Source organism: Astatotilapia calliptera, chromosome 16, assembly GCF_900246225.1.
Source record: "Astatotilapia calliptera chromosome 16, fAstCal1.2, whole genome shotgun sequence".
Taxonomy (NCBI): Eukaryota; Metazoa; Chordata; class Actinopteri; order Cichliformes; family Cichlidae; genus Astatotilapia; species Astatotilapia calliptera.
The window spans coordinates 12,554,285-12,580,026 of NC_039317.1; the positions used below are offsets into that span (position 1 = coordinate 12,554,285).

Sequence of the window (25,742 nt, forward strand, 5' to 3'; positions counted from 1 at the left end):
ATTGGATTCAGATCTGGTGCCTGGGGATACCACTGTAGTAAACTAGTGACATTTTCATGATGAAACCAGTTTGAGATGGCTTCTGCTTTGGGACATGGTACGTTATCATGATATAAGCAGCCTTTACGAGATGGGTAAATTGTGACTATAAAGGGATGCCCATGGTCAGCAACAATACTCATACAGGGTGTGGTATTCGAATCATCACTGACACACTCATTTCCACCTGATAGGTTTGCCTTTTATGGCAAATTCTGACAATAATGTCTTTGTCAGGGCAGAAATGTTTTTAAAAAACCTAACTTTCAATGTCATTAACATAGGTCAACACACATCTACCAAAACATAGAAAAGACTAGCTCAAAATATGACAGACAGAGAAAGTGTGACTTCATTACTACACTGCTGTTGCCTAGCAAATAGCTGCTCACTGCCATAATTATGTTCAAAGTGTCATACATCGAACCTTTAAATGGACGGCCATACTGGGTAGATGTGTTTTGCAGGTTAAGTGGAGAGTGGGTGTGTAGTGGTTTTTAAGCAGGGGTGGCAAAAGTACACTCATTCATCACTTAAGTAGAAGTTCAGATACTTGTGTAAAAAAAATACACAAGTATCTGAAGTACTGAACTCAACTTTTCATTTCTACTCAAGTAAAAGGGAAAAAGTACAAGCTGTGAAATGTACTCTGTGAAAGTAAAAAGTGTCTCTGCCAAATTAACTGAACCTCATGACATGTCATGGCATTTGAGTCTCTTTGTCCTTGCTTCTCTTCTGCTGCGCTAGGTTAAGTACTGTAGCCACGACTTATGGACATCTGCACCAAAAAACCCTTTAACACTAGAGTATTTTGCTATAAATGATGCATAAATTATGTATTTTTGTTGCTCTTTCATCTCTTTCTGTGTGATAAGCACCACTTGTGTGTGTCATTAGGCTCAAATCAGTTTGACTGCACAGTGATAGAAAATAATAACTCCTCTCAAATGTTGTAAACGTAAAACAAGAAGCTTGTTTTGAAAATGTAATGAGTAGAAAGTTGAGATAATTGTGTTAAGTTGTAGGGAGCAAAGTATATGTAACATGTCAACTGGTACTGCCTGCACACTAAATCATCTCCATTTGAGACTGAGTTTGTTTCTTTTTTCTTTTTATTTGGCCTGTCTTGTTTGGTACTTTAGCAATCCGAATTGTTGTCTGAAGGCCAGGAAAGAGCCCATGACATTTATTTTTTTAAGTGGAGAAATTGTTCCACTTGATTAATCTATTGTTACGACCCGTCTAGGGCCAGGCCATAACATGAGCGAGGCACTCGCTTCCCTCCCCAAGACCCAAGCAGTCACACGCAACAAATCCGTTAGATGTGAAGTGATTTATTTACAAGGTGAATAAAGAGAACCAAAACGGGAGTGTCAACACTTCAGGGTGAGCCAAGGCCAAAACAATAAACAAAACAAACCTACACAAATCCCGCACCCCTGACCTCACCAAAATAAAGTCAAAAATAAAGACAGAGTCTGACCTCCTTAACTAACTCAAAACAGGAGAAAACGGGTGATCAAAAGAAATGGCAGCTCACCCCTACCCACTCCACTTCCACAACTTTCAAGCGTATACTGCAGCCAGCGGCTACCACAGGACTACTGCTGGGTGATGAGGAGAAACGCGAGGGCCTCTCCCGCTGTAGCACTCCAGCCTCCTTTTAATGGGCGGGTCCTCCAGCTGGATCCAATCACGCCGGGGCAGTAAGTCCACGCACCAATCGGAACAGGGACCTGGCACAGCTAAATTAACATAGACAAAAACACAGCACCTGCACAAACAAACACACGGACATACAAGTTCGTAACACCCCCTTCCATAAGAATTAAACAATCCTTCTAGTGTTTAATCCTAGACTACAAAATTGCTCTCGACAGGGCGTCCGCGATGACATTTTCCGTCCCTTTCTTATGCCTGATCTGCAGGTTGAAGTCTTGCAAGAGAAGGGACCACCGCATAAGTCTCTGATTTGAGTTTTGCATCTGGGAGAGAAATACCAATGGGTTATGGTCAGTGAACACTTGAACAGGGATAGAGCTGGATCCGATATACACCTCGAAATGCTGTAGGGCTAACAACAAGGCAAGGGCTTCCTTTTCAATGGTACTGTAGTTCATCTGATGTTTGTTGAATTTTTTTGAAAAGTAACAAATTGGGCGATCCACGCCGCAATGGTCTTCCTGCACAAGGACAGCTCCTGCACCAACCGCACTAGCGTCAACCTCGAGCTTGAAAGGGGACATGAAATTCGGGGCCGTAAGAACAGGGGAACTGCACAGTAATGCTTTCGCAGACTCGAAAGCAGTCTGACAAACAGGCGTCCACACAAAAGGCTTCTTCGGACTGATCAAATCGGTGAGAGGAACGACGACAGTGGCAAAGTTCTTACAAAACCCTCTATAATAACCACACATTCCTAGAAATCGGCGCAGCGCCCTTCTCGTTTGTGGGACTGGAAACTCAACGATCGCCTGTATTTTCGCGGTCACCGGCAGTATCTGTCCCTGACCCACCTGTTTTCCCAGATATGTGATGGTGGCTCTGCCAAATTCACATTTGGCTAGGTTCAACGTAAGCGAGGCCTCCTGAAAACGGCTGAAAACAAGAGAGAGTGTTTGTAAGTGGTCAGACCAGGTGGATGAGTAAATGACAACATCGTCCAGGTAGGCATCGCAGTTATTCACGCCCGCCAGTACTTTGGCCATAAGGCGCTGGAAAGTAGCGGGTGCATTACGCAACCCAAACGGCATAACCGTATACTGGAGAAAATGGTCCGGTGTAACAAAAGCAGATATTTCAGAGGCTCGGGGAGTTAAAGGTACTTGCCAGTAACCTTTTAACAAATCAAGTTTGGTTACAAACGATGCCGATCCCACTCTATCAATACAATCCTCCATTCTAGGAAGAGGAAATGAATCAGGTTTGGTAACAGCGTTAACTTTCCTGTAATCATTACAAAACCGAGGAGTGTTGTCGGATTTTGGTACTAGCACACACGGCGAACTCCATGCGCTGGCGCTTGGAAAGGCTAAACCGTGTTCTAAGAGATAGTCAACTTCCTTCTGCATTATCGCCCTTTTCACTGGGTTCACTCGGTAAGCATGTTGCTTAATCGGTTTATGTCCTTCCACATCAATATCGGGGCACAGGACCGCAGTTTGACGAGGGTGATCAGAAAAAGTGATAAGTTGTTTTCTATCAGCTCAGTGATGTCAGCTCGAGCGGGTTCAGACAGGTGGACTAAATATGTGTCCAAATCATTTAAGATCTCCGAATTTTTCAACCGGCCGCTACCCAGCGCTTCACTTTTCTGGAGTAGCCCGTCATCAGAGGGTTCATAGGGAGAAACAGTACCAGCGGCGCACACTGGAGACGGCGCACCCGAAGGACTCCTCGAGTGAAACGATTTTAACAGATTAATATGACAAACCCTAGACTTTCTCCGGCGGTCTGGGGTCTGGATCACATAGTTGTTGTCACTGAGTTTTTGTTCCACCACATATGGGCCAGCGAACTGAGCTGATAAGCTGGACCCTACCACAGGCAACAACACCAACACTTTCTCTCCCGGCTGAAAACTTCTGCAAACAGCCTTTTTATCATAGCGAGTTTTCATTTTAGCTTGCGTATGTGACAGATTCTCTCGAGCTAACTGACATGCAAGGTGAAGCTTTTCCCGAAGTCCGCTAACATAATCCAGAACATTATGCTGAGTTTCAGAAGTTTCTGACAACCACCTCTCCTTCAGAAGGCGGAGGGGACCGCGGACCACGTGTCCAAACACCAGATCCATCGGACTGAATCCCAAGGATTCCTGAGTGACTTCTCTGACTGCAAACAACAATAACGGCAGACCCTCATCCCATTCTCTATCCGACTCTGCGCAGAACTTGCGCAGCATAGCTTTGAGGGTTTGATGGAATCTCTCCAGAGCACCTTGACTTTCTGGGTGGTATGGACTGGATTTTACATGTTTTATGTGCAACTCCTCCACAACCTGTGCAAATATTTTTGGGGTGAAATTCGTTCCTTGGTCTGTTTGAACAACCTTTGGAAGCCCGAAAGTAGAGAAAAACTTAAGTAGTGCCTTTATCACCGGTTTTGCTTTCAGCGTGCGTAGTGGAATTGCCTCTGGGTACCTTGTTGCTGAACACATTATTGTAAGTATGTATTGGTGTCCGGATTTGGTTTTTGGCAGGGGACCCACACAATCCAATATTACTTTTTCAAACGGCTCACCTATTACTGGAATAGGATGTAACGGAGCAGGTGGAATGGGTCTGTTAGGTTTCCCCGCCATCTGACATGTGGTACAGGTACGGCAATATGCCACCACATCAGCTTTCAACCCTGGCCAAAAGAAGTTGCGCAACACCCGATGATATGTTTTGTTCACCCCAAGATGTCCAGCCATGCTGGCATCATGCGCTAAGCTAAGCACCTGCCCCCGATGCGGCTTCGGCACCACCACCTGCGTAGCACCAGGCAAACCACACCGGTCAGAGGACCACCTCCTCATAAGAACTCCATCTTGCAAAAAATAAGAAGTGGGTGATTCACTTCCTGCACTCTTAGCTGCAGATAGAAAACAGGGAGCCAGTGATGAGTCATTCTGCTGAGCGGTTATCAATGCATTCCTATTCAATTTCTCATCCAGCTCTGGCATCAGTTTCATCACATCGCTTTTTGTTCTGTCACTCTCACGGCTGGGAGATATTCTCCCGTCTGGCGTCGCCATAAACGTGTCAGCAACATCCATAACGTCATCAAATTTGCGTGACTGCGCACGAGTGATTGCACAAACAGGAAACACATTTAACAAAGGGGCGGCAACCTCAGTGACAGAAGAAATAGGCGTTTCCACCACTTCAGGCGGTGGGAAAACTGTCCCACCAGCCAAGTCATTTCCTAAAATAAACGAAACCCCTTTAATCGGCAACTGGGAACTCACCGCAACTTTGACATGCCCCGTTTTCACGGGCGAATGTAAATGAACTTTGTGTAACGGCGCCCGAAGAACGCTCATCTTAATTCCCCAAACCAACACATCTGAATCACAAGCAGTTTTATCTGACAATGGCAGTACACTATCCAACATAAACGACTGATGCGCACCTGTGTCCCGAAGAATAGTAACAGGCACTTTGTCCCTCTCTTCTCCCGTCACAGAAACAAAGCCTTTCGTGATGAACGGTTTAAAACGTGGCTCTATTTCTGCATCCACATGGTGCAAATCACGGGTGAGAGTGGAATGCGATTTAGGCAAAGGGACAACTTTGATGAGACCTACGCCCGCTGGATTTTTAGAGCCTTTGCGCTGCTCTTTCCTCCGGAGCGCAGGACAGGCAGCGATTAGATGTCCGGGTCCGCGACAATAAAAACAGTCGCGATTAACACCATCCTCCTGTCTATCTTTCAGTCCTATCTTTGGTGACTTTATCTTCCTTTCCTGTCCCACCCTAATATTCTGTGAGACAGCGGCTGAAAATATAGTTTTGTGGGTGAGAGTAAACTCATCAGCCATCACTGCCGCTTTAGCAAGTGAGGTCACCTTTTGCTCATTCAGATAAATAACTGCTTGGTCCGGCAAACATTTTTTGAATTCCTCTAACAAAAGAAGCTCTTTCAGCCCCTCGAAATCCTGTGCTTTACTGGCCTGCAACCATCGTTCAAACAGGCGACTTTTCTCACGGGCAAACTCCACAAATGTCTGATTGGCGGTTTTTTCACACTTCCTAAATTTTTGACGGTAGGCTTCTGGGACGAGCTCATATGCCTGCAACACAGTCTTCTTCATGACGTCATAATCCAGGCTATCTTCAATTGATAAACTGGTACACACCTCCTGGGCTTTGCCAACCAATTTGCATTGTAACAGCAGCGGCCAAAATTCCTTCGGCCAACTTAACGCGGCCGCTATACGCTCAAAAGCGTTAAAATAGGAATCCACTTCGGCCTCACGAAACGGGGGAACCAGTTTAACGTGTTTGGTGATGTCAAAACCTGTCGGGACCGCGGTGGACGTACTAGGATGACTAGAGGCAGATGTGGAGGGTTTTCGCTCCAGCTCCAAAGCTCTGACACGGAGGTGCATCGCTTGTACCTCAAGCTCTTTAGCACGGGCTTCCACCTCCCTAATACGGAGGGTCAAACGGAGATCTTCCGTAGACCGCCCCGCCAGGGGTTCCCCGGCCGTACCAGACCCAGCTGCTTCAGGCTTCGCCCCAGCAGCATCAGAGTCCGCCTCGGCTGCATCAGAGTCCGCCTCGGCTGCATCAGAGTCCGCCTCGGCTGGTAGCACGCTAACAGGCCCTTCGGCATCCGACCCCGGCTCAGCCTCCGGAGCCACCTTCACACCCCCGCCATCAGGCTGCTCTACAGCTGCCTTCGGGGCAGGAAGGATGCCTCGCTCCACCAGCTCTGCACACAAAGCGTCCCTAACCTCCGCTTTGCGGGCACCATAGGACACTTGAACATCATAACAACTAGCAATGATAAGCAAATCCGCTTTCCTGCACCTCACAATTCTATCCCACGAAGGCGAAGTAACAAAATCATCCAAAGAAAACTCCATAATTCCACACACCTACCACCCCCACACCCAAGAAAACCGCCAACAGACCAAACACACGCAAAAACCCACAGAAAAAGGCAGAGGACGAGCCCCCAATTCATGTTACGACCCGTCTAGGGCCAGGCCATAACATGAGCGAGGCACTCGCTTCCCTCCCCAAGACCCAAGCAGTCACACGCAACAAATCCGTTAGATGTGAAGTGATTTATTTACAAGGTGAATAAAGAGAACCAAAACGGGAGTGTCAACACTTCAGGGTGAGCCAAGGCCAAAACAATAAACAAAACAAACCTACACAAATCCCGCACCCCTGACCTCACCAAAATAAAGTCAAAAATAAAGACAGAGTCTGACCTCCTTAACTAACTCAAAACAGGAGAAAACGGGTGATCAAAAGAAATGGCAGCTCACCCCTACCCACTCCACTTCCACAACTTTCAAGCGTATACTGCAGCCAGCGGCTACCACAGGACTACTGCTGGGTGATGTCTATATTATCATTGTTTATTTATTTTATTTTATTTTAAGTTATTACAAATTGGACAGACAGAGGGGAAGGGGGGGACAGTAAAAGAAGACACTGCGAAAATCCGTTGGATCACCTGTTAAAAGAAGAAAAGAGAAAACAAACAACAAGAGAACAACACAATATAGAGAGAACAACCTAGATACGTGTAAGTAACATTAAATACAAAATATTGAATGTTATTGAGCAGCACGCAGGACCGACAGTGCACAATACGCTTTAAGGTAGCAGCCAAGGAAGATATAGTTTCTGTACGTGAGCACCCGGGTGTACACCTGTGTGCGTGAGTGCGCTTAAGTTCAAAAGGTTTCTTCATGTAACAATCTGCTAGAAGGTGTGGGGAGCCATAGCCCTCCCCCCCAGAGCATGAAGCGGCCGCGGAGGAGACCCGGGCCCCGGACATCCATAGGCTCCCCAGAGTGCAAAAAACCTGGTCCTCCTTGGGTTTGTTTCACAATTGTTCTGAGCCAATGACCGTGTTTGGGTTTGGTTAATTGTATTTGATTGCTCTTACACTCTAGTCCACTGATATGCCCCACTGCAAACACTGCTGTCACAGTTTCTCTGCGCATGTTATAAGATTTAAGATGGTTTATATTAAGAAATATTTTAAAGTAGATGGTCTTTTTGTTCTCCTGTGAGTTTTACAATGAAGACCACATTGTGGTCCCTAACGCCCATGAATAATGGGAGTCAACTGTTTGTGCTACAGGATGAAGGAAGAGTTGGCTTGCTGAGACTGGGGAGGATTGCCAGCCTACCCCGTACAGTGTGGTGGGACTAGAGAGTGTAGCTGACCTCTGGCACAGCTGGCCCTGGCCTTTGATTGTGTGTTTTGTCCTTTATGCAAGTGGTGCACTGGTCTGTTTTGGCTCTTAACTTTTATGCTAATACTGTAGCCGGGGCTGTTTCCATTTGATTTTGTGTGATAAATTATATTTTAAATTTTCTGATTCAGATGGATCAGACTGTTGCTCAGATATAGAACATGTCTGACCAGGTATCTGGTACGTGTTGCATACAGATAACTGAAAGTTCTACTTAAGTGCCTGGACTTTGTTACCTCAGCTGTTGAGTTGACTGATATGCAGTCCACGCCCTACGTGGAATTTTGGTTTTGTGCCACACGTTTTACAGTGTGACATGTTTTTCATTTACAGACCGATGACAAATTAAAGGAAAAGCAAGCACCAAGCAAGAACCTTAGATTCCTACTGTGAGGGGAGCCTGAACTACACAACCTAAAAATTAGTCTAAATAAAAACAGATTTTTATAGATCAAACTTGAGCATACTTTCACACACTTTAGGGTACTTACTACCAACTGAAAACATCGTATTCTTTGGTGAGTTACAGCAAATAAATAAGCAAAAGTAAAACTATGTATTATGATTAATTATTATTGTCTGAAGCCAATAAATATTTGATGTTTGAGGTCTACAGGGGAAAAACACATACTGGCTCAAGATGTATTTTTCTACATCAAGAAAAATACATTGCATCTATTGCATCTATTTTTACCATAATAACGCATGCTTTTCTTACATATCTAAACCGTGTCTGTCATTAGTAAACATCTCCTTAATAAACAAGACTTTGGAGACTATCACTGTATGTCACCCACTGTGATCAGAGAGAAGAAAACAGCGCCAACTAACATTAATAGTTAATGATGAAAAACACATGCAGGCTACATTGTTCATCTAAGGACATTGCGTGCTGCTTAGTCAATTTATTTACTTTCACGCCATTTGACCCTGACCTTTCCTCTCTGCTGTGATTCTGTGTCAGACTGCACACAATCAATGTCTGTCCCCTTCTGCGTGATCACAAAAACAGTAGACGCTCCCTGACAGGGACTCCACTGGCAGCCCTGTCTTCTTGCATTTGGGCCACTAGATCATCCATTGGTGGTACTGGGACATCCCCCTCATTATCTCCTCCGCCCCACCATTGCCGTTTCTGAAAGCGATGCTAATAACATGAATTCCAACAGATTGACATGGGCGAAGAGCCAGGAGATGAAATCCATACTTCATGCATTTTGCATGTAGAGGTAATTAGAGGATTTGGAGGGTATTAAATGCTTCTGCCAAAGTATCCAAGTTCCTGATGAGATGGTAAAACAATCATTTTGAAGTTTATAGCATTAAAAATAGATGTTAAAAGAAAAAAGGGAGTAAATAAAGACTCATGCTAGTACTTTAAAGTGATTTTAAATGTTTTAGTTGACGAAGAACATAGATAGATAGATAAGGTCATGTTATGTAAAGCAGTGATTTGCGCCTTCAGTTTTAATGTAACCTTCAAACCTTGAGGTTTAATCCAACTGGTACAACCCATAAAACTGCCTGTGACGGTACCAAGGGCTATGTTCTGAAGCGTAGCCTTAATTATGCACACTTTCTTGCTGAATAAGTGTCTGATTTTCTAACTATCCTTGAGACCCATGTTTAAAGGTCTAAGAATGTGCCCTTGACAATCTTTCTCCCCTCTCATCTCCCAGGGCCCCTGACTCTAGCCATTAGGGAGATCGCCTGCCTTCCCTAAGCAATGACAGGTGAAATGGAGGACAAAATCCCAAAGCTCGCCAAAAGCCCTCTCCACAAACGCAGCACCTCTGATTCTTACATACACTTATCTTCACACGAAAACACAGACGAACCAGTGTTTGCAACACGCATACCTATTATCCTATAAAATAAACAAAACCAAATAAAAGGTGAATAAAAGACCGCACACTCGTGCTTTTCCTACATTTCTTAAAATTGTCACTAGGTGAAACTTAAATATAATATACTGTGTTTTATATTGTGTATAGTAGAACATATAATAAATTGTTACCCATATATAATGTCTGAGGTCAATGTGAACTTGCTAATTCGGGGGGGGGGGGGATACATTCTCTATACCCAAAAACATTAAAATCAACCAACCAAAAGATCAGAGTGACACTATTTAAATGCATCACAATTTCCTTGCCTTTCCTTCAATGACCTACGGTATAATGTCACACAACAAAATAATTTCACTATTATAAGGGGAGATGTGCATATGATGCTATTCTTTTAAATGCAAATAAAAAAAATACTTGAATATATTCTGTTACACCTTACAATACTTATCTCAAAATGAAATCAAAACACATGCATAATGCTTTGATTGAAAAACACATCACATGCAGGAATGATTACCCCTTCTTCCTGTTATTGAAGCCACTTCATAATTTGCATGACCAAATCACCCAAAAAACAAATTGCCTTCCTTTTCAGTCATACTGTAACAAACCTCTGGATGGGTTTGCAGTCGAGTGCTTTAACAAAACCACAGTTTAAGGTGATAAACGAGTTACTAAATTACAGAAACATGGCAGATTGTAATTTTTTTGAATGTTTTTTTAACACGCATAACTGAAATGCTGGCAAGACTGTTTTGCACTGGTCTCTGATCTGATGTTTCAGCTGCTCTGCAAAAACAAGGATTGACAATCAATGACTGGATTATTACATTGTGTCAAAGGCTGAACCAGCGGGAGTTGCTAAACTGAGTAAGAATGTCAAAGGAGGAACACAGATACATTCAAAAAAAAAGAAAGCAACAAAAAATAATCATAGTTGAAGAAAAAGACAAATTTAACAGACCTTTTCACAGCAAAAAAAAAAAAATTGACTTGTCAAAGAAGAAAAGAACATGAATTGCTAATACCATTTAAAACGGTGCTGTTCTGTTCTCAGACATGACACTGCGACAAGAAGCCAGCATCAAAAATTAGATTATTCACATGCTTTTCCTAATATAACATGTGTGATTGGTAATGTCTTACATAAAACTTAAATTAAACCAGGTCTCTCCAATTACCAGGACAGTGCTTCCTTTTTAAAGGCGAATCCCAGCTAAAGCTCCCTTTGTGTGAACCAGGAAAAGGGTTCGTGTCATCGCAGCATGACACCTGAGCTCGATAGGAAGAGCTGATCATGGATACTTTTATCATAATCCAATTAATGTGAGATGCTTCGCTGTGTGGAGCCAGTCTGTTCTCCTCAAGGCAGTGTTCGAATTAGAAACAAAGATCCAGTCCTGTGGCCAAAATACAATCAGTCTGAACTGTAGGACAGTAAAAGAAGTTTTCTGTGGCTCATGGCAAGATAGATTGCTAAATGAAAATTGAATATTCTATGTTGAATCAACATTTTTACAGAAGTTACAGCTTACGTAGTGCATCAACATTTAAGTGCCTGAGTGTATCACAGAATCCAAACATATGTAAACAGACCCAAAAATTCTAATTGGTGATCAGTAACTTTTCACAACGGTTCTAATGAATGCTATTAATGGAGAAAAGTACAACTGTGGACCTCTCCTCAGGAGATCTTGAGCTGTAAAGTGCTCTTCCTTTAGAGTCACAAACACAACTGTAACTCCATTTTCACCTCAAAAGTATGAAAGCAAAGGGACTGGTACTAATACAGTAAAGCCATTAAAAGCAAATTCAAAGCCAAGAAAGACGATACGCAAGGACTGAAATGTTCTGGTATAACTGGACAGAGCCCTTCGATAAATTGGTGACCTGTACAGTGTGTACCCTTTGTCTTTAGCACTATGACAGCTCAAAGAGGCTACAACCAGGACCCTGAACTAGATGAGCGGAAGAAGGTGGATGGATGGATTTGCACTTAGTTGTCAGCACAAAACTGGAAGGCTATTATGACCTCTGTAATCAGCTAAAGAGAAGCCAACAGTGAAATCAGAAAGGTCAACTCCAACTGATCATGGCAGATGGCTACCCCTCGCTGCCTGGTTCTACTGGAACTTTCTTCCTGTTAAAAGGGAGTTTTTCCTTCCCACAGTCACCAGGTGCTTACTTAAAAAGAGGTCATCTGATTATTGGGGGTTTCTCTCTATTATTATAGGTTCTTTACCTTACAATATGAAGTGCTAAGAGGCAGTTGTTGCAGTGATTGAATGAACTGAATTGATTTGAATTGAATAGGACTTTATTCTGTCCTTTCTTTAAGGCTCATTTACATACTTATAAACTGTTGGTAATATAAAATAGAGCATCGTCTTAAAAATAATCTCCAAAGTTACCCAAAGCCATCAGCGTAAAGCTTCAAAATAAAATGGAAGTTATTCCAGGAGGACAGAGCCTTTTGATAACAAACTTTGGCCTACATTCACTGTTGTCCACCTGTTGATATTATTGGAAGAAATGTTTTTATGGCTTTAGAGAGCCTTGTACTGCTACAGCATCAAAGCGCTCTCCTCTGCTCAACCCTGCACACTCGTGTATCATTCATCTAGCAACAAGTATTGGCTGACACTGAACACGTGACTCTGACGCTAAAGAGGAAGTCGTTTACTCTAGCGTGCACATTTGTTTACAGCCTCGAGTACTCTGTCCGTACCTCGGCAGGACTGTTCTGTGCGATTCAAGGGCTTTGCTGATCAGTATAATAGTCAAACTACTGTCCGAGCGCCACTGCAACTGCGCGCCTGTCATTTGTTTAGGAGCAGCAGAGACCTTTTAGCATGTCTCAGACATGCTAGCTGGCGACACACGAAGAAACCTTCCACGTTATACTGTGATGCCCCAGTGACCGCGTCATCATCGTACCTGTACATCGCCGCATTTGCATGCAGGTGGGATTCTCATGTCTCTGAGTGAGTCAACGTGTACTACCCGTTAGCTTTCTGGCAGACAAGCTAACATGGAGGTAACACAAGACACCGTGACCTCTCAGACAATGAACTGAGACGACAAGGTGTGTATGCAGCGTTTGCACTGTGTTTATTACGCATTTATCAGTTTTTACAACCTGTGATTTGAATTGACTTCCTGCACCCATCTCTTCTCCTCAGGGATAATGAAACTGAATGACCAAAGACCCAGCAGTGCACTATGGCATTGACTGAAGTATACTGGGACCACCACATACCCTTGCCAAAGCTTGCTCCTGTTCAGGCCAAGGTCACCGTTGCCTTGGTGGCACTCCTGTGCTTCATTAACAGTTATGATGGAGACTTTGTATTTGATGATTCTGAAGCAATTGTTAACAACAAGGTGAGTTTTTCATTCATCAGCAGCTTGACTCCAGTTACACACTTACACTGGCAATAACCGTCACTCATTTTGTTTTTGTGGTTGCAGGATTTGCGCCCAGCAACACCTCTGAACAACATCTGGAGCAATGACTTCTGGGGAACCAACCTGAGTAGCAACTCTAGTCACAAATCCTACCGACCTCTCACTGTCCTTACATTCAGGTAAGGAGTCCTACTTAGTGTCTGAGTTTATACACACTTTATACATTCACAGCTAAACTAGTAATCAGATTCAAATCAGTTTAATCCACGACTCAGAATAAACAGGTCCACACTGATTTTTGTTTTGGTTGCGGAGGTGTGTCTCAAAACATCTGTACATGCTCCCTTTGTACATTGTAAATGTGTGCAGATGTGCACTTGTCTTCTTTACAAAAAGCCAAACTTGTTCTCTGTTGAGATTTTTTTTAATACAACTTTTTGGACTTCTAAAATGATTAAAAAAGCACTACACAATAACAGGCACTACTGGACTTGAAATACCTATATGCACTCACTGGCCACTTTACTACCTTGTTAGCACTATTCTGGATCCCCTTTTTCCTTTAGAACTGCCTATATTCTTCATGGCACAGATTCAACAAGTTGCTGGTAAAATTCCTCAGAGATTCTGGTCCATATTGACATGATTGCATCACACAGTTGCTGCAGATTTGTCAGCTGCTTATCCATGATGTGAATTTCCCTTCCCACCTTGGACCAAGTGATCTGACTGTGGAGGCCTTTTGAGTACAGTTACCTCACTGTCATGTTGAAGAAACCGGTTTGCTGGAAGCAGCCATCACAAGACAGGTGGAGCTGACGGGAGTGGCACCTGGTGTGTGGTATTGCATCTAGTTTCTGCCGTGTGATTTGTTTTATTAGAAATTGCATTAATCAGCAGCTGAACAGTAACTAATAAAGTGGCCAGTGAGTGTATATTAAAGGATTTGAATAGACATGTGACTAAATGTTAACACAGCTGTTGAGAAAGATAAAAGCATAGCACATTCATCATTTTTGCATTTTGCATTGATTCAATAATCTGTTCTATCAATCTAATCATTAGACCACATCGCATGTGCACAGTTGACCTGAAACCTTCAATCCAAAAGAGTTCAGTCAGAATTTAAAAAATATGTGCTTGTAATTTCAGCCACACACATTAGAGCATCATTCTTCGAATACTTACTCCTCTGTTAATTGCCAAAACCTCTACACGGTTCCTGTCAGTAGTTTAACCACAGTAAGGACTTGACTGAAAAAGCATAACATCATACTGTTTCTGTAGGTTACTTCTTCCTGCAGGAACTTGCACAATATTTTAGGTCAATCAGCACCTGTGTGCATGTTCTGACAGCAGGAAATCTCTCTATAGTTTCTCTTTCAAAGATGTTTTCAGGGTAGAGGAAAGGTACTTGATCCCCTAAAAACTGCAGGGAAGAACTCGACAGCAAACACAACCACTGGAGTCTGGTGGATAACGACAGACTCGAGTAACAGTCTTCTCCAGTCAAACGTTACCAACAGCTGCTTAAAATTATCCACAGGGAAACACCAGAGACGGCATCACCACTGCTATATCAGTCTGATGTTAATATATTCATCACTTGCAGTTTGAAGCTGTTACAAATTGATTACATCACCTTGTGAGGCTAGTTAACCTGCAGTGGAAACGGAAAGGATGATTAGGGGCCATTGCTGTAAACGTTTGTGCCATTTAGGAGTTCTGTTGTGTTTCTACAGTGGGAAGGTGCCTTTCCTCTATTCTCTGCATATAACTGTGCAGTTGATGGTGGTTATTGATGACCCTCACCATGTCCCATTGGCTTCATCGTGTCACATTATGCTTTATAATAGCTTCACCATACTCACACATATACTTTCCTACACCTGCTGTACATTCAGCTCTAGTTTTTCTCTTGTCTCGCTGTTGCAGGCTGAACTACCTCGTAGCGGGAGGCCTTCACCCCGTTGGCTTCCATGTGCTCAACATCATCCTCCATGCTGTCATATCCGCCCTTATGATTGACGTGTTTGCAGTACTTATTGGTGGACTGGCCTACGATGAGAAGGGCAGGATACTGAACCACGCTCCGAAGACCTCTTTGCTTGCTGCCATCTTCTTTGCCGCACACCCAGTTCACACAGAAAGTGTAAGTAGAGTTGAAGTGTTTATTTATATGCATAATATTATAAGTAAAGAGACAATCAAATAGTTCAGTATGCATTAAAATCATCATACACATGAGTGTGTAAAGATTCATATGTATGATTATTGTGTAGTTTGGACTTATTAGTAGTCTCAAAACTGAAAATACAGTTTTGCATTAAAACGCAAACAGTAAAGCTTAAAGAAAAACAATTATAGATATATAGATAGGTACTTTATTGATTTCACAACTGGAATTCATGTGTTACAACAGCAAGGTGATGAAAAAAAAACTAGAGTCTAAATAAACATAATTAAAGTGGTACACAGCCATGATGAGCACCTTATTTAGTGAAATAAAAAGGTTATATACAGTGGGGCAAAAAAGTATTTAGTCAGCCACCGATTGTGCAAGTTCCCCCACCTAAAATGATGACAGAGGTCAGTAATTTGCACCAGAGGTACACTTCAACTGTGAGAGACAGAATGTGAAAAAAAAAATCCATGAATCCACATGGTAGGATTTGTAAAGAATTTATTCGTAAATCAGGGTGGAAAATAAGTATTTGGTCAACAACAAAAATACAACTCAATACTTTGTAACATAACCTTTGTTGGCAATAACAGAGGTCAAACGTTTACTATAGGTCTTTACCAGGTTTGCACACACAGTAGCTGGTATTTTGGCCCATTCCTCCATGCAGATCTTCTCGAGAGCAGTGATGTTTTGGGGCTGTCGCCGAGCAACACGGACTTTCAACTCCCGCCACAGATTTTCTATGGGGTTGAGGTCTGGAGACTGGCTAGGCCACTCCAGGACTTTCAAATGCTTCTTACGGAGCCACTCCTTTGTTGCCCGGGCGGTGTGTTTTGGATCATTGTCATGTTGGAAGACCCAGCCTCGTTTCATCTTCAAAGTTCTCACTGATGGAAGGAGGTTTTGGCTCAAAATCTCACGATACATGGCCCCATTCATTCTGTCCTTAACACGGATCAGTCGTCCTGTCCCCTTGGCAGAAAAACAGCCCCATAGCATGATGTTTCCACCCCCATGCTTCACAGTAGGTATGGTGTTCTTGGGATGCAACTCAGTATTCTTCTTCCTCCAAACACGACGAGTTGAGTTTATACCAAAAAGTTCTACTTTGGTTTCATCTGACCACATGACATTCTCCCAATCCTCTGCTGTATCATCCATGTGCTCTCTGGCAAACTTCAGACGGGCCTGGACATGCACTGGCTTCAGCAGCGGAACACGTCTGGCACTGCGGGATTTGATTCCCTGCCATTGTAGTGTGTTACTTTGGTCCCAGCTCTCTGCAGGTCATTCACCAGGTCCCCCCGTGTGGTTCTGGGATCTTTGCTCACCGTTCTCATGATCATTTTGACCCCACGGGATGAGATCTTGCGTGGAGCCCCAGATCGAGGGAGATTATCAGTGGTCTTGTATGTCTTCCATTTTCTGATGATTGCTCCCACAGTTGATTTTTTCACACCAAGCTGCTTGCCTATTGTAGATTCACTCTTCCCAGTCTGGTGCAGGTCTACAATACTTTTCCTGGTGTCCTTCGAAAGCTCTTTGGTCTTGGCCATGGCGGAGTTTGGAGTCTGACTGTTTGAAGCTGTGGACAGGTGTCTTTTATACAGATGATGAGTTCAAACAGGTGCCATTCATACAGGTAACGAGTGGGGGACAGAAATCTTCTTACAGAAGACGTTACAGGTCTGTGAGAGCCAGAGATTTTCCTTGTTTGAGGTGACCAAATACTTATTTTCCACCCTGATTTACGAATAAATTCTTTACAAATCCTACCATGTGGATTCATGGATTTTTTTTTCACATTCTGTCTCTCACAGTTGAAGTGTACCTCTGGTGCAAATTACTGACCTCTGTCATCATTTTAGGTGGGGGAACTTGCACAATCGGTGGCTGACTAAATACTTTTTTGCCCCACTGTATGCAACAGTGATTAGAAAAACAAAGACTTGAGATTTTACAAGAGAGTAGTAAAATACCATTCATAAATATCTTTACGCTATAAATCTAAGAAACAGCTGCAAGGAGGTATAATACAGAAACGTGTGATGGTTTAAGGTAGGACATTTTTAGGCTATGTGGTTAGGAGATGATACACTAGTGAATCCTTGATTCTGTTCCTATCCTGAATGACTTTTTACTGCTCTTTCACCAGTATTTTACATTTATTTCTACAGCTAACTTCTAACAGATGACATTTAGCTAGTAGTGTTTGGCCATGGTGTGTTTAGGTATTTCTTTTTATATATTTACAATATTTTCTTTCTTTCTGCATGCTGGCGAATGAGCTGTTAAGTCAGCTCCAGGTTTTTATTTGAACTTGGTTGGGCTGTTACTGTTAGGGACCTGTGCACCTCAATGAGGTAGTTTTGATTTTGAGCTACAAATAAACCTTTCCTAAAAACATGGTTTCAACACGGCGTCAAGACAAGCCAATCCAGAGCCTCCAGTGCTTCCGTGCCAAGAACAAATGCCCCATCTCAGCTGGGAGCGTGGGCCAAGGTGCGTGCGATAGTACGACCTGACTATTAGCCACGTTGGGATGCTTATTGACCTGCCCTCATATGTGTTTTTCTGCTGTAAAGCATGGCTGGAAAGAAGCAATTCCCTGTCCATTTCCCTTTAATCATGCAGGGCAAGGACTGGGTAAGACCTGGGGGGTGGGAGGGAGGCACACTGTCTGCTTGGGCCTGCTGTATGTATCAAAGCAGGCAACCACAGGATGCCAGCCATACTTTATATACACACACACACACACCATATAGAAACACACACACACAACCGTGCTACACTGGTAATGAGAGTTTCTTCTGACATCTTTTTAATAAGCTTCCTTTTGTACTTGGATGCATTATGCAAAACTAATATATGGTGCATGTGTAATAAAATGAATAATTTCTAAAGAGGTTTACCAGATAATGTTGTTTCTTCAAGTATTTTTTGTAGTTTAATCAGTCCTTCCTGTCTCATGTATCATAGCTTTTTTTTCTCTCGCTTTTCTCTGTTTCTCATCAAGGTCGCTGGCATAGTGGGCCGAGCAGACCTTTTATGCGCCCTCTTCTTCCAGCTGTCTTTCCTCACCTACTGCAAGGCTTTTAACAAAGGTAGGTACCTGACACGAGTATTACTCTTTAGGCACACAGTAATTCTATACTGCACAAAGCGCTTTCCATATGTCACTGGCATCAAAACGTTATCGATCTGCCAGCATTCGATGCATCTGTCTGAACACCTACATTTCAATCCTTTCCTGTCTCTGAGCAGCGTGGTCTTGGCTTTGTGTTCTCAGGGAGTGACAGAGATGACAGGTTTTCTCTCCAGTGGGTTGTGGTCAGCCTCTTGCTGTGTGCTGCAGCAATGCTCTGTAAAGAACAAGGCATCACTGTCTTGGTATGAAGTCCTTCTGTAAGGTCATTTTTAGATCTGATGTTTTCATCCTGTCTTGCCATCCCACTGTAATTCTTGCTTACACAAGGAGAAGAAGTCTCACATTTTTTTACATATATGTATATATGAAATGAGCTAATTCGTTTTGTTGCTGACCTATATACATTTAAATGCCATTTCTCCTTCTTTCTCTATGTATTTTCCTTCAGGGTGTGAATGCTGCCTTTGATGTCCTCCTGATCTGTAATGTTAATGTGTATGAACTCAGCCAGAGGCTACTCCTTAGGAAGAAATCATTTGATGTGAGTTAGGTTTGCACACCCTCCCCTGCTTTTCTGTCATAAATTATGCACTGCTTTGTATGATTTATGTCACATTTCATACACTGTCTGTATAAAGTAGTTTGCAATTGAGTACATTAGCGATTAAACGGTGACTGAAAGTAACTAACAAGCTTTATATTTTTAATTGTAAGTGACAAGTGGTAATACTCTTGTGACAGGTAAGTGAGTTGGTGCGAATGGGATTGCTTACGCGACTGGGTCTAATGGGTCTTGGAGGCCTCCTGATGCTTTACGCACGCTGGAGGATCATGGGAACAGGACCGCCAGCGTTCACTGAAGTAGACAACCCGGCTTCTTTTGCAGAAAATATCATCCTCAGGGTAAGAAAGATTAGTTTGTAGAGTTTATTTCACAATATTTATTCATGCATTATAATTACAGACAATTTTATCTTTAAATGATTCTGATTGATCTATGTAATTATGAATTGACTTTATTGAAGCATATATTCCGTTTTTTTTCATCATTTCAGTTTAATTCACCGTCTAATATCATGTTTGTCCTGAGTAATTTGCATGGTTTTTAAACACTGTTTACTTCAGAATTTTAAATGCTTTTCCCCTTTTTCTCCGCTGGTTTTGTTGCTGCTCTCTTCCTTTTCTGTTCCGTTTTGATTGGCAGATAGTGAACTATAATTACTACTACTCCCTTAATGCCTGGCTGCTGCTGTGTCCCTGGTGGCTGTGTTTTGATTGGTCCATGGGTTGTGTGCCTCTCATTAAGTCAGCCACTGATTGGAGGATAGTCTGGCTGCTGCTGCTCTGGTGCATCCTGGTAGGCTTGATAAGCCAAGCCTTATGCTCACAGGACAGCCAGAGGAGGAGGTGAGTGAGGAAAGCCATCTCAGATTTGCTGGAATGAAAGATGAAATAAAGTACATGTTGACTTCTAAAGACGTATAGTTGATTGTGACTATAAAAGCATATTCACCGCAGTGTCACCAGTGCACAACGCATACTTTTTGCTTGGTTTAGCACAGACTTGACAATTTTTTTGGGTCCAGTATTCAGATTCTTAAGCTTAAATCTCAGACCACATGTTTTTAGATGCTATGTGTGTGCTCTGTTTTCCTCACTAGGACTTTGACCCTGGGTCTGGTGCTACTGGTGGTCCCTTTTCTGCCTGCGAGCAACATTTTTTTCAGGGTGGGCTTTGTCATTGCTGAGAGAGTTCTCTATCTGTCTTCAGCCGGCTACTGCCTACTGCTGGCATACTCTTTAGGACACTGCTGCTGCCGTTGGTCCAAATACAGGGTACGCCTAAATGATGCCAAAAAGATCACAATAAAGCAAAGGACACCAAACACTGAAGCAGTTTCTAGTAAAGGTTTATTTTCCAAAGTTGTCGGTTTAAACTGTCTTGATTTTAAACTCAAAATCTGTTTTCAAAACCAGCTTTGATAATTCAGTAACTCATGATGCAGGGAAGGTACAGATATGAGAAATGTCTAATGACTTCCCTATAAAGGGACGATGACAGCAGGTGGTGTCCATGTGCTGCAGAAATACATTTTGCAGGTTATTAATTCAGTGTCACACATCATTTGACTTGAAGCTTAATATTGTAATGCTTTATAGCACTTGGCTGTTAAATGGTTCCTCTTCTCTTTTTGCAGAAGTTGCTGTGCGTCATGGTGCTTGCACTGTTGTGTGTGTATGTAGTGCGCTGTGCTCTCCGCAGTCACCAGTGGCGTTCAGAACAAAGCCTCTTCACCAGCGCCCTTTCTGTCTGTCCGCTCAACGCCAAGGTAAAGAAAAATACATAAAAAATCAGTGATTTGCGCTTTCCCGCCTCGCTTCAGTTTGTGCCAGTAAATTATTTTAGTGCACATTTGAAAATGAATTCTAGTCATAGACACGTCCTGATGCTTTAAGTGCTAATGATTGTTCCCTCAGGTGCATTATAATGTGGGTAAGAACCTGGCTGACAGAGGGAACACCACTCCAGCTATTACATATTACAGAGAAGCAGTCAGGTATGTGTCCTTACAAGCAGTTACGACCTACTACATTTCTGACAAAGAAACAGTCATTGACTTGTTTGTTGCATGTTATTTATGGCTTTCAGGCTACACCCTACATACGTCCATGCAATGAACAACCTGGGGAATATCCTGAAGGAGAAAAATGAACTTGTGGAAGCAGAGCAGCTGTTGTCTAAAGCTGTTTCCATTCAGTAATGTTGTTTAACATCAAAGTTTAAACCAACGAGCTCTTTTAACAGATTTAGACTCCCTGTTCATGGCTTTGTGTTCTTTTTAAAACCGTGCAGGCCTGACTTCGCTGCAGCTTGGATGAATCTGGGAATAGTTCAGAACAGCCTGCAGAAGTTTGAGGAGGCAGAGAAGAGTTACTGGAACGCCATCCGCTTCCGGAGAAAATACCCAGACTGCTACTATAACCTGGGACGCTTGGTGAGGTCCCGGGCTCAAACCACGCAATCTGCTTTTGCCCGTTTACCATGTTCACTGTGTAAGATTAAGCTGTTAGCAAAACAAAACAAGGATAAGACAAACTACACCTCTACATGAAGCAGTACTAGCTAAAAAGTGGCGTTTTTAACTCTGTACGCTGACTGTTCTTCGCCAGATTCACTTAGCTGTTCTTCTTTTGCCATGTTTATATTGGTCAGCCTCAGGGAGGACGCCCCTGACAAAAGCCCCAAATAATTCTAACACATTGTGAGGCGTCCCAGATGACACACTACACAAGGTCATGTGTAGTGTTGTTTTTATGTGATACATGTTATATGTTTCTCTTCTACAGCTTCAATCCACAATTTAAACTAAATTAAAAAAAAAAATAGAAATTGTCATTGAATTCAAAAAGAGTTTTCTAACACTGTACCTCATATTTCAGTATGCCGACCAGAACAGACACCTGGATGCCCTAAACGCCTGGAGGAATGCAACTGTGCTAAAACCTGACCACAGCCTGGCGTGGAACAACATGGTCATTCTGCTGGACAACACCGGTAGTGGAAAAGTGCACGAGCTCACAAACAGACATGCTTTTAATACAACAGACACTAGACTACATCTATTTTATTGTTTTATGTGATGCGTTTTATTGTGTTTGTTGTTCAAAACCAGTAACTGATAACATTCAGCCTTTTGTGAATTTACATGAAAATGAGTCACTTTACTTAAAAAAAAAGAAAAAAAAAGAAAAAGGAAAAAAAGCCTCTCTTGTGGGTGCACTTTGTTACAGGATTCAGAGCCAAGAAACAAAGTGTTGTTATTTTTGGGAAGGCAGTAAATCTAAATGGCCAACAAGATTAGACCGGAAGAGCAGGAATCAGCAATGCTTGAAATTTATGTATTAAAGCTTTGTGTTCTGAGTTTTGAAGGCAGTCTTCCCTGCCGTGTGGAGAATGCTCTGATTTCCAAACGCTCGAGCCGTTTTGTCAGAAGCTGCTCCCGTGGGGGCGGAGTCTCCCAGGAGGGTACTGGAACTGTCCAATCAGGGCCCAGTATGTTCCTGATCAAACGTGGGCAAGCACAGCCAGAACAGCGCCCCCTCAGAGGTTCCCCCACCGCATTTGTTCCCCAAATCTGACAGAAATAATTCTACCCATCTCCCCAGCTCCACTCCAAACACACAAAAAAGAGAGGAAGAGAAAAGAAGAACAATAGGTGTCATTTTGAAAAAGTGAGGAACTGGGAATATTGTTTTCACTTTGGTCTTGGCCCCTCCTTCTTTGTTTTGATCATTACACAAACAAAAGACGGGATCAGTGTAAATTTAGGCACAGTTGCGCATGTAGTCATGTGTTGGCGAGCTGTCTGAAGGGCATGGGCCATGACTCAGGACATGACTGCCATTGTTTTGCCCTCCGTTTCTCTGTCTGTCTGTCTCTCTCCATTTCTGGCCAGACATCAGACGGATCTTTGACAGAGATCAATAACCCAGTGGGCCTTGTGTTCATCCTTAATTAGGAGACTAAACCAATCCTCCATGTGTGGAGAGAGAAAAACTCTGCTCTAGATACTGCTGACAAATAAAGCACACGCTCAGACTCTCTGTGTTTTAGCCGCATCTTTGAATTTGTGTTTTCAACAGTCTGAAACGCTTTCATGTTGGGCAGCATTTTTAATATAATCCCCATGATTTCAATAGGCTTTGTCGCATAAATGTTAGCTGCCTTGCTGTGTAGATTACACTAACAAATACATAGTATAGATTTGCTGTGTGTATATTTGAATTTTATTTTCTGACATTTTTAGTAATTTTTCGTTCTGTCTGTAAGGTAACTTGGGTCAAGCAGAGCTGATCGGCCGAGAGGCTCTGAGAGTCCTCCCAAACGACCACACCATCATGTTTTCATTGGCTAATGTCCTGGGGAAATTACAAAAATATGAGGTCGGTAAACATTAGTACGCATAGTAGGCATTATAAGGATTTTATCCCTTACAGTACTCTGTCTGCTCTGAAATATGACTGGGACTAGTAAAGACAATTCAGGATGCGCTTTTTTTCCCCCCTTTGTTTTATCTCAGGAGTCAGAGGGCTTCTTTCTTCACGCCCTCCGGATCAACCCAAATGCTGCTAGTTGCCATGGAAATTTAGGTAAGGCGATTTTGGTTGTGTCACATATTTTACAGTGTTGCTAAGAGCTTCCAAGCACTCAGAAGCAACAAATATATATATATATATTTATGCTTGCTAGTAAAAGTGTTATTGTGCAGTCTAGCTGTACCGAATGAGCTAAATGAACAGAATTAGAATCAGTGCAGCTTCTCAGCTTAAAGCAGCTTTCGTTCTCTTTTTTTCCCCCTCAGCTGTGTTGTATCATCGCTGGGGGAAGCTGGAGCTGGCAAAGAAACACTACGAGCTTTCTCTAAAGTTGGACCCTGAGGCTCCTGGGACCAGAGACAACTACAACATGCTGCGACGCAAACTGGACCAACTTAAACGCAGCACACCCTGAGGGAACCCACTTTGACTCCTGCCTACTGAAGAACAAATTGTTTCACTTGATATTATTTGAGCTCACACTAATTCTGGCTTTGAAACATTTGGAAATAAAGACCACGATCTGTTAATAAAGCTTCTGTTCTGTTATTTATATAATAAACATAAAAGAGAGAGGGGAAAGGAAAATGTAAAGCAATACAATGTTTTCTTTGCTAGTGTTAAAATGTGCATTGATTTCATCAGATGTGTCCAAGGCTGGACTGGGACAAAAAATCGCCCCGGGCATTTTGACTAGAGACCGGCCCACCAGGATAAAGATTGAAAATGTGACGTCATTCAGGGGTAAAACTGCAAAGGATTCTGGGAACTTGTGGCAAGAGGTACTAGCGCACGCAGGCTTTCAATTGAACTCAGTTACACAGCGATAAAAAGAAACACAAAAAATGGCAAGAAGCTGTTGTATTATTAACTGCAACAGCCGGTCGCATGACAGCCACGGGAAGCCGATCGTTTTTTTTTAAATCGGATTATGTCGTTGAAGAGAAATGTTTTAAGCCATGTTTCCGAAGTAAGAGCCTACGGATGGTCTGGATATACCAAATATAACGTCCCAGAACACTCCAGTTCACAGGTTAGTCTGCTCCAAGCATTCCCACAAAGGTCAGAGTTTTTAGTCGTTAATACGTCATTTTTCTTAACATAATTGGTGATATAGGTTACAAGCAAGTCTGGCGCTGAACAGAAATTGTCGCTATGCTCCTTTATTTATTGTGCATAAATAGTGAATTGTCCTGACACGATATTGCGTTTCGCTTCTGTTATTATGGTACATTGACAAAAACATATACGTTTATTCACAGGATAAAACAGGTTTTTTGTATCACTAATTGTCCAGTGCGATTACAGCATACAATATTATTGTCACTGCTACATTTCTGTAATGCCTACCAGAAATTATTTCCACTACTAATTAATTACCGTTGAGCTCAAAGGTCCTATTAATAAACAGTTAACGAATGTGTATCTATGAAGACGATTTGTGAGACTGGTAAACTTACCTTTGTTCGTACGATGGTCTTTCGTTCTACACGGTGCATTTCAAGGTCCTGCACCCATCCATCAGTAAACTGTTCCTGGGCTTGTTGCAGTGACCTGAAGTTACTAAACTTCATGAGTGTATGCACTCACTCCAAGAACCGTGTAATTACAAATATGAGCGTGGTGAAAGTTGGGCAGCACGCTAAGGTATTTTGTCCCTCTGTGTGCTCGTAAGGGTCTAACCCTTTCACTGGTTTGATTTTTCCTCGTATCTTTTCTTTGTCTTTTCGTCGAGTCTGTCTTTGTACGGACCGGCATTGTTCTCCTTCGTTTTGTACATTCCTTTTTTGTGCGGCAAAGAAAAACAAGAAGGTATTGGAACCGGAGAATGAACGTTTTGCGGTGCTGCAAATGCTTGCGTTTGATGCGGTACTTGGATTGTTTTGCCACGAGTTCCCGGCATGCAATGCGCGAAAATCACGTGATTGCTAAACAAGGGGGCGGGTGCATTCGGCCTCCTCGGCTGTAATTGGTCCAGCCCAGAGTCGATCATGACCAATTGGCCAATCCAACACCTTTCATTATATATACCCTTCCTAAAAAAAAAAAAAAAAAAAAAAAAAAAAATCCATCGGCCCATAAAAA

General features: G+C 42.6%; 2 protein-coding genes across 2 annotated transcripts; one reads left to right on the forward strand and one right to left on the reverse strand.

Annotated features, from left to right (window-relative positions):
* Positions 1-3,130: 3,130 nt before the first annotated feature.
* On the reverse strand, positions 3,131-6,616 carry LOC113007376 (uncharacterized). The gene is made up of 2 exons (XM_026143869.1): positions 4,514-6,616; positions 3,131-4,483 (listed from the first exon to the last, which is right to left on the reverse strand). The coding sequence occupies exons 1-2, from the start codon at positions 6,614-6,616 to the stop codon at positions 3,131-3,133; spliced, it is 3,456 nt and encodes a 1,151-aa protein (XP_025999654.1).
* A 5,843-nt stretch (positions 6,617-12,459) lies between these two features.
* On the forward strand, positions 12,460-24,191 carry tmtc4 (transmembrane O-mannosyltransferase targeting cadherins 4). Its single transcript, XM_026145310.1, has 18 exons — positions 12,460-12,904; positions 13,002-13,203; positions 13,291-13,406; positions 15,163-15,379; positions 18,429-18,516; positions 18,702-18,802; positions 19,009-19,101; positions 19,302-19,463; positions 19,765-19,967; positions 20,222-20,396; positions 20,759-20,890; positions 21,039-21,118; positions 21,211-21,318; positions 21,415-21,556; positions 22,002-22,116; positions 23,392-23,504; positions 23,642-23,711; positions 23,924-24,191. The coding sequence occupies exons 2-18, from the start codon at positions 13,042-13,044 to the stop codon at positions 24,070-24,072; spliced, it is 2,226 nt and encodes a 741-aa protein (XP_026001095.1). The 5' UTR covers positions 12,460-12,904; positions 13,002-13,041; the 3' UTR covers positions 24,073-24,191.
* The last annotated feature ends 1,551 nt before the right edge of the window (positions 24,192-25,742 follow it).